The sequence below is a fragment of the Sceloporus undulatus genome, chromosome 2 (genome assembly GCF_019175285.1).
Source record: "Sceloporus undulatus isolate JIND9_A2432 ecotype Alabama chromosome 2, SceUnd_v1.1, whole genome shotgun sequence".
Lineage (NCBI taxonomy): Eukaryota > Metazoa > Chordata > Lepidosauria > Squamata > Phrynosomatidae > Sceloporus > Sceloporus undulatus.
This window is the reverse complement of record NC_056523.1, coordinates 135,158,910-135,170,492: the sequence shown is the minus strand read 5'-3', so window position 1 is coordinate 135,170,492 and position 11,583 is coordinate 135,158,910. Positions and strand designations below refer to the sequence as shown.

The 11,583-nt window shown below is 43.1% G+C and overlaps 1 protein-coding gene across 1 annotated transcript; it reads left to right on the top strand.

The window, feature by feature from the left end:
• Positions 1-7,407: 7,407 nt before the first annotated feature.
• LOC121923212 (GTP-binding protein Rhes-like) lies at positions 7,408-9,082 on the top strand. The gene has a single exon (XM_042453416.1). The coding sequence runs from the start codon at positions 7,639-7,641 to the stop codon at positions 8,263-8,265; it is 627 nt and encodes a 208-aa protein (XP_042309350.1). The 5' UTR covers positions 7,408-7,638; the 3' UTR covers positions 8,266-9,082.
• Positions 9,083-11,583: the final 2,501 nt, after the last annotated feature.

Here is an 11,583-nt window from a genome sequence, read left to right as displayed (position 1 = left end):
CCCAGCATCTTTCTGTCCATGTTGGCCACTGCGGGCCACCAAAGTGAGCCCCAGTTGCTCCTGAGGTTATGAGTATAGGAATGTTCTTCCTCCACATGACTTTTAAATTTAAAGTACATGCACAGATGTACTGGGAGGTGTATCATAAAGAGAACACTTGTGGGGGTTTTGAGGGGGGCACTGGGGGAAAACTGTGCTTTCCTGGGGTCGGTTCTCTTTGTTTTAGATCATAGAATCATAGAATCATAGAGTTGGAAGAGACCACTAGGGCCATCCAGTCCAACCCCCTGCCATGCAGGACCAACACAGTTTTTAAAAATTACGGTTTGAGGTAGACAAGGTCCTCCAGAGGGCCCACATACCACATTTTATCCCTCTCAGGGCCCAGTGGCTGAGTCAGGCCAGCATAGCTCTGTTTTGTGAGGACACAATGTGTGGAGACCCAGAGGCATGCTAAAGATTGCTTTGTCATGTGGAGAAGTCAGCTTAGGCCAACATTGCCCCATCAAACCAAACCAAACCAAATTATCATCATGCCAATTAATTCTTCTAGGTCAGATTCTTACTGCCCCCCCCCCATTTCTTTTCTGAGCAAATGTAGCATTTTCTAATAGCACTTCCTGCTCAGTGACTCCAGCCAGTAGCATGGGGAAAACGTGCTATCCAATGTACCTTAAAAGAACATACCAGATAATTGTGTCCCAGGCTTTAGGCACTCTAGAGATTGATCAGGACTAATCTGAAGCCATATGGTTTTGCCCAGAGAGATTCGACTTGAATTGAAACAGCAGGACAGCAGCTGAGAGGTTCTATTCTCCTTAAAGGCGATGGTGGTGGCGGCGGTGGTCGTGGTAGGAAACAAATACTGGAATTGTGAGCAACTTTCTGTTTTCTATTTTAGCTATCAGTTGGTCCAGTCCTCACTTTAAATGAATGACACTCCACACATTATCCAATGACAGCTCCTATTAAACAGATCTTACTGCTTATTTGTAAATGAAAGTCATTGTGGTGTAGTGGTTTCAGCATTGGAACAGGACTCTGGAAAACAGGTTTCTTGTGCCCGCACAGCCATAGAAATCACTGGGTGACCTTGGGCAAGTCATCAGCCTCAGAGGAAGACAAAGGTGCAAAAAAAAAATCACCCCATGATAGGCTCAACTTAAGGTCACCATATATCTGAGATGACTTGAAAGCCCACAACAACTGCTTATCTGAAAAAGATCTTCATTTGTCTTTTTTTTCTTTTTCTTTTTAGGTTAAAGTGTGTTTTGGGCTCTGTAAATTTTCACATGTTCAAATGGCTGCTCATCATTGATTTTTTCCCATGGTCAAGGGGGAGACAAACACAACACAATAATAGATGTCCAAAGAGCTGAAAAAGCAAGCAAGAAGCAACCCACAAGCCTATGCCAGTTTTTGCTCCCAGACTGAACAGGGTTTGGTTTTCTATCCTGAGTGAAGATTGCATGCTAAACTGCTTCCTGAAACACAGGCCTGTGACCTCCCTGATTGAGTCTATCAATTGAGCTCTTTCTATTGCCTTCAACTTTTTGTAGCATTACAGTAGTTTCAGTTTTATCATCTTGGTTTCCAGGGATTGTTCAGGCTTGATCTGTTCAAGGACCCATTTGTTTGTCGTTTTGGCTGTCTATGGTATCCTCAGCACTCCTCTCCAGTATCACGTCTCAAATGAGTTGATTTTCCTCTTATCTGCTTTCACTGTTTATCTCTCACACCCATACATGGTGATGGGGAAAACAATGGCTTGGGCAATTCTAATTTTAGTGCTCATTTGTATATCTTTGCTCTTTATGATTTTGCTTAGCTGCCCTTCCCATTCCAAGTCTTCTGATTTCCTGATTGTAGTGTCCATTCTGATCAGCGTTTGATCTAAGGTCTTCTTCATCTCCTTTTTTAACCCACCCTTAGGACAAAACCTTCACCTTCAGACTGTTTCCAAAGTCACATCTTTTTATGCAGACATTATGTGTCTGGTAATTATTTTTCACTGCTCTTTTTGTATTAATTCTTGCATGTTAATTTTTTAGGCCTAGGGCTTTATGAGTCATAAATAGAATTTTGAACCATACCCAGAAACACTCTGGCAGCCAGTAGAGCTGTAATGGCTTGGGAGCTGGGTGCTCCCAGGCTCACGGCTGAATGGAGATCTACTCCTTTATAGTGAACCTGAATCTCCAATAGAAGCAAACTACCATCCACCATAGGTTGGATCCCTGTTCCCTGATCTGCCTGTCCATCAATTGGGAGCAGCAACAGAAACATGAAGACAATGTGAAATCTATGAGGAAATTTGCTGTTGCTTTCCTCTGAGGCTGAGAGAGTGGGACTTGTCCAAGTTTAGCCAATGAGTTTCCATGGCTGAACAGGGATTTTAACCCTGGTCTGCTGGAGTCCTACTCAGACACTCAAACCATGATACCACACTGTGTTTCCGTTGTCTGTACAATGCTTGTACTTTTTTTTTCATTTCGTCTATTCACAATCTCCCACCACTTGGAATAAAATCTGCCACCCAAGGTAACACTTTGAAATGTTGAGCCACTGAAATGGGTGGCAATCCATGAGATCTTGTGCCATGACAAAACTGATTAGCCTTTAAGATGCCAAAATATTATTATCTTTGTTTTTCTGACAATTGTTGTGACATCTCCCACAAGTGTACCCTGGGCAGAAGTGATATTGGAGTGAACTTCATGTGTGTCTGTGTAGATGGATCCCCAACCCACCCACCCACCCCACTCCCCCACACACACATTACTACCCTTCTCAGGGGGATGTCAAGGAAGCTTTTTACAAGGGGGGGGGGAGGGAACTAAGCAGCAGGAAGGCAACTCTCAGTAATTAGGACAACACGAGAGAGACTAGAATCAAAAGTAAAAGTTGGCAGAAATAGAGTCAGAACCCTGAATGCAACTGTCTGATGACTAGTGTCTTGGGAGAAGGAGAAGTACTATAATAGTCAATGCAGAGAAGTAAAAAGTGACAAAAAGGAAGAACAAGAGACAAGATCCAAAAATCAAAGGGAAATTTAAACCAAGACTGGGGATGCTCTATGACTAGCAGGGGAACACATTACATGGCCAAGTAGAAATAAAAAGACAATGAAAACCATACACAGAACTATATAAAAGAGATGAAGGGATGCCAGATTAATTTGGGGAAGAACCACGTAAAGATGAAACTCCAATTTTAGAAAGTGAAGTAGAAGCTTCAATCAGACTATGTGGGGGAAATAAATCATCAAGAATCTATGGCATACCAATAGAGCTGTTTCAATCTACAGAGATATTATGTTCTATTCCAGTCCTGTGTAAAATCTATCAAAAACATGGAAAAGAAAAGAACATCTCAAAGACATCCCAATATACATTCCAGCTTCCAGGAAAGAGAACACCAAAAGAGTGCAATAATCACAGGACTATCGTATTAATCTCCCTTGCAAGCAATGTGATGCTCAAAATTCTACAACAAAGACTTTATATGATATATGGAGCAAGAAATGCTAAATGTCCATTCTGGGTTCAGGAAAGGAAGAGGCATTAGGGATCATATTGCAAATATAAATTGGATAATGGAGCACACCAAAGGATTTCAAGGGGAAAAATCAGATTGTGCTTTCTAGATTATAGCAAAGCCTTTGATTGTACAGATCATGAAAAAGTATGGATCACTCTTAGAGAAATGGTTGTACCACAATATTTGATTATCCTGATGCATAACCTTACTCAGGAATATAGGCTATTGTTAGGACAGAATATAGAGAAACTGAATGGTTTCCAATGGGCAAGGAAGTCAAGCAGGACTGCATTTTACCACCCTGTCTGTCTAACTTGAATGATTAACATAACAGGAAAGCAGGATTAGACTTAAAGGAAGGAGGTGTGGAAATTGGAGGAAGGAGCATCATCAGTTTAAGACATGCGGGTGATACCATACTACTAGCAGAAAATAGCAAAGACTTGGAATGGTTACTGAAGAAATTCAAGAAAGAAAGTGCAAAGGCACATTTACAGATGAACATTAATAAAATAAAAATAATGACCACAGATGGTTTACATAACTTTGAAGTAGATGATGAAGACATTAAAATAGTTAAAGATTTTCCATACCTTGGCTCAGGTGTTAATCTGAATGGAGACTGCCGTCAAGAAATCAGAAGAAGACTAGGATTTGGAAGAGTAGCTATGAAGGAACTAGACCAAATCCTGAAGTGTCAAGATATACAATTGAATACTAAAGTTAGGACTACCATCATATTTCCCATTTCTATGTATGGTTGTGAAAGCTGGACAGTGAAGAAAGCTGATAGGAAGAAAACCAACTCATTTGAGATGTGGTGCTGGAGAAGAGGTCTGCAGATATTGTGGCCTGCTAAAAAGCCAAATCAATGGGTCCTTGAGCAAATCAAGACTGTACTTTCCCAGGAAGCCAAGATGAATAAATGGAGACTATCGTACTTTGGCCATATCATGAGAAGACATGATTCACTAGAAAAGACCAAGACAGTAGGAAAAAAGAAAGACTGCAATGCAGATGCACAGACTCAATTAAGGAGATCACGGCCCTGAATCTACAAGACCTAAGTAGGTCTGCTGAAGACAGGGTGACTTGGACATCTTCATTCATAGGGTGGCCATATGTCGAAGTCAATTTGACTGCATTTAACAATCACAATCACAACCACCACAAATCTCTCACACACACACACACACACACACATTTAAATGAGCTTTCCTTCTCATTTCTATCTGGAAATCCTTTTCAGCCAAAGGACATGAGCTAACTCACTCTCTCTTAACAGAACTTACACCTGGTGATTAACAAAGCTATATAAAACACGCTAATCAGTTGTAATGAAAATGAATGCAACAATTAACACCATGCAACCACATTCCAGAATGAACACTGAAGTCTAAGTCTTCTCATTAGACTCAACTAGAGTAGACTCATCAAATCAGCTTTCCTATGTGTTGGCTCACTATTCAATAACTGATTCAATGGTTATTCTCCAGCTGGTCTAAAAGACAGGATTTCAGCTTCAGGGTTCGGTTCTCCCACTGGCTGTCTTTGCCTCCCTTACTTCAAAACAGCACAGTACATGAAACTTGATAGTGCTTTGGAGAGCCAACATGGTGTAGTGGTTTGATTATTGGACTCTCGTGATCTGAGTTGTAAACTCACTGGGTGGCCTTGGGCAAATCACATCCTCTCAGCCTCAGAGGAAAGCAAAGGCAAAGGCAATCCCTCTCTGATGAAACTTGCCAAGAAACCCCTATGTTGGGTACACCTTAGGGTTACCATAAGTCAAACTTGACTTGGAGGCACACAACAATAACAAATTGTTCACAGACATTAACCAGCTCCAGGATGTTGATCTGAATTGGGACTTGCTAGTTCACTGGAAGATGTTCGCTCTTCTCTGCTAATTCATACTGATGGTCTAATGTCACATTGAAAAGAGTGTTAGTCTAAATGGGGGTGACACATGCGAGGGCAATTTGAGAGCCAGGGTGATGCAGTGGTATGAGGGCTGGACTTGGACTTCAGGACTTCACTCAACCCTGGAAAACCACTGGGAGACCTTGGGCAAGTCACACTCTCTCAGCCTGAGATGAAGACAAGGGCACACCCCGCTCTGAATGCATTTTGCTAGTTTGTCATACTTTGGAAGGCACAACAAGGAGGTCAGTTAGGGAGGCAGAAAGTGGCTGAACCTGAGATTCCTCACCCTGGTTTAAGGAGGAAGTTTCCAAGCCTTTGTATTCTGCAACAGCAAGGGGGAGGAAAAAAGAGGAGTTTGCACCAACATTTTAATTATGCATTTAATTACTTGAGCCAGTGTGGTGTAGTGGTATGAGCATTGGACTATGCCTGTGGAGATCATGGTTTGAATCCTGGTTTGGCCATGTAGACCCACTGGGTGTCTTTGGACAAGTCACACTCTCTCAGCCTCAGAGGATGGCATTTGCAACCCCTCTCTGAAGAAACATGCCAAGAAAGCCCCATGATAGATTTGCCTTTAGGGTTGCCACAAGTCAGAAACGACTTGAAGGCACACAACAACGACAACAATTTAATTTGCTGCAAATAACGAAAAGGGTGGATTTTTTTTAAAATTTAGTTGTACAACTTCATAAAGTTCCCTTTGGCCAAAAATTTGGAGCGAGGGAGAGAAACGTGGATCCTGATTGAGTTTATTTCTGTTTTAATTCAAATTTCTATCTCGAGATCTCTCTCAGTTCCACTCTTAATGTCATTTTAAGGATGAACACAACACATATAGATGGTCTTATGTGCTCTAAGGGTTCAGCCTGAAGAACAAATATGTTTTGTTAGGTTTGTCTGTTGTTGCTGTTGTTATGTGCCTTGCTTGCGAATCTTCTGGAAAAAACAAGGCAGCCTTTGGCCACTTATGTGTGCCTGCAAGTCCTTTCTGTCTTGTGGTGACCCTATCATGGAAGGCACCCCAAAATGGAGGAGCTTCAAGAGAAATGGAGGACATCACTAAAGGTAAAAAAACACTCAAAGGAGGACCAAGTTTGGTTACTCTACATTGAAGACAAATGAAGGGCATAGCCAAATAAGAGCTAAAATACACGCTTGTCAATAGAAACCCATGCTTCTCAGCCCTGCTCAAAATGGAAGGCCTTTGGGAACCCCTCTTGGACCAAAGATTGAAAGGGAGAACATTCCAGAAAAATGGAAGGCACGTGCCCAAAGAAGAGCTCAAACACTCATAGAGTAACAGTAATATCCTCTCTCTCATGCTCAAAATGGAGGACCTGTTGGCTGAAATGGAGGATGTGACCAGGGGAAAGGAGGACCAAATCTGGTCACCCTACATTCAAGACAAATGGAGAACACAACTAAATAAGAGCTTTTTTTTTAAAACCCACTCCTATCCACGCTCAAAAATGGAGGACATTTGGGAAAATCCTCCTGGAGCAAAAAGTGAAAATGGAGGACGCTCCAGAAAAATGGAGGACATGGCCACATGGAAACTAGAAACACTCAAAGCAAGGTCAAGCCCTGCTTTTTAACTTCTGCTCAAAATGGAGGATTTTAGGGATTTCTTCCTGGGCAGAAGGTGGAAATGGAGGATGGGTCCTAGAAAAGGAGGACGTGCTGGTACCAAAGGAGCCCTGGCTGCCCCCGCCTGCTGTGTCTGCTGTGTCTGTGCCTCTCTTTTCCTTTCTCCTGGCTCTGGTTATGTCTGTCTGTGTGTGTCTGGCTTTGAAGGACAGCTTTCCTCTGATTGGCCCAGAGCCTCCTTCCCTCTCTCTCCCCCCTCATTCCCCATTTGCCCACCCAGCCCAGCATTCCCCAGAGCAGAGATTGGAGGAGACAGTCCAGCCTCCTCTCATTTGTGTCTCAGTGCGAGTGTGTGTCAGTGTGTGTCTAGGCAGCATAAATAAATGGGAGCTGAGAGCTCACAGACTGGAAATCTACTTCCATTCATAGGAGAAGTTGGTGAGCCACAGGGCAAGGAGAAGCTGCACACTTGGAAGCCACCAGAAGACCAGCACGTGGAACTTCTTCCTACCACAAGGTGTGGACCAGTAACCAAAGCCTCTCTTCTCTTTGCCCCCAGAGAAACCCCCCTCTCGAAGCATCATGTCCTTGGCAGTGAAGGAGAAGAGCCAGGTGCGCCTGGTCTTCCTAGGTGCGGCCGGGGTGGGCAAGACGGCCCTGATCCAGCGCTTCCTCCAGGACACCTTTGAGCCCAAGCACCGGCGGACGGTGGAAGAGCTCCACAGCAAGGAGTACCAGGTGAGTGGGGCCACCATCAAGGTGGAGATCCTGGACACCAGTGGAAGCTACTCCTTCCCAGCCATGCGCAAGCTCTCCATCCAGAACAGTGACGCCTTCGCTTTGGTCTACGCCGTGGACGATGCTGAGTCCTTTGAGTGTGTGAAGGCATTGCATGAGGAGATCCTGGAGCTGAAAGAGGACAAGTTCCCCCCCATCGTGGTGGTGGGCAACAAGGCGGATGCTGGCGGGCTCAGGCAGGTGCTGCCTGAAGATGCCCTTTCTCTAGTGGAGCTGGACTGGAACAGCCGCTTCTTGGAGGCATCGGCCAAGGAGAACGAGAATGTGATGGAGGTCTTCAGGGAGCTTCTCCAGCAAGCCAACCTGCCCAGCCGGCTGAGCCCTGCCTTGCGGAGGAGAAGGGAGACCTTCCCCAAAGAGCCTCCCCTCCGGCCCCCCATGAACAAAGCCAACAGTTGCACTGTCTGTTGAACTAGAGGAGAGTGACATACATAGGGATAGACATATGTACAGGTGTATATAGCTCAGGCAGCCTCTCCATCCAGAGACCCTGTTCCAACCACCACCACCGCAGTCAGCATTATGGTACTAAGTCATCATTTGTGTGGGTTTTTTTGGGGGGGGGGGGTTAGAAGCTATTTGTGAATTTGTCATGACTTGCCCTCATGAACACAGTGATTCCAGCTCAAGTGCCGGAAAGCCACAGGTATTTGTGTCTTTTTCATGCCTTCATTTTTGAGTTGTGACCCCAAAATCAGGTAGCCCTGATTCCTCCTGGCCGCACTGTTAAGAGCATACATCTACCTTCTTCTCCTGATTGATACCCTTGGGTCATGGACTTTGGTCAGGGCAAAGGAGGGATGAGTGACCAAACAGGCAAGGTGGCTGATGGTGACAAGCTGCAGGAATCCAGAAAAGAAGGATTTGTGGGATCCCTTAGGAAACACAACATCCATTTGCCATGTTTATTTCGTAAGTGACCAAACAGATTCTATACACTGGAAGATTGGAAAGAAACTTTTTCTGTCTGTATACCGAACAACAGTTATGTGTTGTGAACAAGAGGTGTGTGTGTGTGCACGTGCGTGCGTGCCTGCGCATGTAACAAACTATTGAGTTTTTTTTAACTTTTAATTTCCACACTGACCCTTTGCATGCACATGCTATTTATTGCTCAGATTTGGTTAACACTGAGCTAACCAGGGTCTGAGGAATTTCTGCTTATGTGTTATGGAACAAAGGATTCAGAGTCTGTGTCTGATTTGGGTTATTTTTAAAAAGTATTTCAAGTATTGTGTCTAATAAAATAAAAGTAAAATATTTGTGAGGTGTGTGCTTTTTTAAAAATGTATTTTATCCTTTGCTGCAAAGAGGTGGAATGAGAAGACAAACATACACACACACTGAAACTTGGCTGGCAGATATTTACACAGTTTCTTGGTTTCACATCCTGCTTTTATGCTCCTGGCATCATGTCTTTAGGACATCCACCCCGCTGAGTTTTATGTAGGTTTATATGCTCTCTTGATTTCTGTGACAGACACGGTAGTCCAGGGACAAGATTGCCAGATTTGCCTCCTGGGAGATGGTGACTGAAACCGCTCCTGAGCTGTAAACTCTTGGGGAGGTGGGCCAGCAGATTACTCTATTTCAGCTGGGCTTCTGTTCTGTAGAATGGGAGTATGAATGAACAGTTGTGTTGGGTAGAAATACAAAAGAAACACTGCACATCCTCAACTCGTTTTTTGGGAACTAAGTCCCATCATTCTCAGTGGACTGTGTTTGTGAGCAATGCTTTTCAGGATTCTAACTCAAAGGTGCTCTGGAGATTAATTGCAGCCACTTAGATGCTCTAGTTTTACCAAGTTGAGCAGTAGATAAACATCATTTGTTCTGTCACAGTGGGAAATGATGAAGAGCTGTAGAATGATATTTTGCGTATTGGAATAAAAACATAGATACACTGGCATTGAATGGAATTAAACTGGAGAAAAAGAGAGAATTGCTGGAGATTGTATGTCTGTTTGGTCTTATTACCTGACTACAATTTTCATCCTCTTAAATAAAATCCCATTCAGGGGATGACTTCTTCAATTCGCTTTTCTTGTTGTTTTTAGTCTCATTTTTATGTATTTTCCACTTGAAAGGAAATAGTCTCAAATTAAGAATACCACAAACCATTTTAAAAACATCCATGGACTGAACCAAAAATACTTGAAACACCTGGACCAAACAGTCTTGACTGCCCAGCTAAAACTAGACATAGATGAGGAGGCCAAGTAACTTGACCTCGTTCCTCAATGAAACCAGACACTGCTACAAAAAAGGACCTACTCTGTATCCTCATCAACTTAATCTCTCTTAGTGGTGAGGCATCTAACTTGGAAGACAAATGAAAACTACAGGCAGGTTCATTACAGAAAGGAGGTAGTTTTTTTTAGATAACTTAGCTAAGAGGCCCAGAAACAAGTTAGGAGCCGGTGTGTGTATACAGCTGGTGCAATGCCACCTAGAAAGAGCTGGGCAGAAGGTAATCTGACTGCTTCATTTTTACACAAGATATGGCTTTTGAACATCTTTAAAGGGCAGCAAGATGCCAATTGTATTTTCTTTCTATAACCAGCTAAGGACAGGCAGAGTGACTAGGAAAATTAGAATATCAATACTTTATGTAGTGTTCTTTTTCTCTGTCTCTTTCTCTCTGTCACTCCCATGCTGAAGACGCTGCCTAAGGCAGGAACATGAGTGTTTTTTTAGTGCCTTCCAGGCTGTTATACACTATTCCTTGAACGTATCTGGGATGAACAAGAGCCAAGGAAAGAATTGTGGATTAGAAGGAAGACTTTCCATCTGACGTTATAAGGCTGCTTTTCTTGTATTTTCTCTTGGGACGTTATCAGACAAGGGAAATTGAAAGTATAATCCAATGGCAATCTGAACGCAATCATGGGGTTTAACATTATTGTGTGATAGATCACCACACGCAATTTCGGGCAATGCCAAGCTATTTTCGGGCAATGGGAAGTCAGTTTGAATGCAATTCGAATTCATGTAAATTAGCTGAACTAGCAAATTCACGTGAATGCATTCTGGCCCCACTTTCTTTTCATTCGAAATTAAGAGAAATTCCTGCCGTGTGATAAACTCCATAGGAAGACCCAACTCTGTAAGGTGAGCCTTACAGCACCATCATCACCATTCCCAGAAATATTGTTAATCTAAAATCCTCATTTTCTGAACCCTGCCTGCTTCTACTTCATCTGTAAGGTCCCAATGTAAACCATATTTTGTTTAATCCAAGGTTTTGGATCCCTTTCTCTCTGTTTATCTTCAGCTGTATCTATAATGTAGCATGGGTGCCAATGAGATAGTTGTTGGGAGCAGGTGCAATAACAGAAGAGAAAACCTCCTCCTATTCCTAGTACAGCTTTGGGATGTGAGTCTCTAAAATGTACCATTCAGTTTCATGATAGTTGGTGAACAATACAGATGCCCTTTCCTACTGCTACCAATTTGGCACCACAAATCCATGTGTGATGCTTTGTAGAGTAAACAGATGCATCACTGCCCTGGGGTGCTTCCAGACATGGGATGCAAACAGATTAATGAAAATGAAGGAGAAAAAGAAGAAGATGATAGAGTTGAGTGTAGCCAGGGGAAAAAAGATGAATTCATCTTAGTTAATCCTGTCTGATCTTGGAACCTAAGCAAGGTCAGCCCTAGTTAGTATTTGCATCGAAGATCATCAATGAATAGCAGGTCCTGCAGGCTATATTTCAGAGGAGGGAA

Bases quoted from the DNA above. Each gene is read 5' to 3' on its own strand.
- LOC121923212 (XM_042453416.1), top strand. From the start codon at position 7,639: ATGTCCTTGGCAGTGAAGGAGAAGAGCCAGGTGCGCCTGGTCTTCCTA.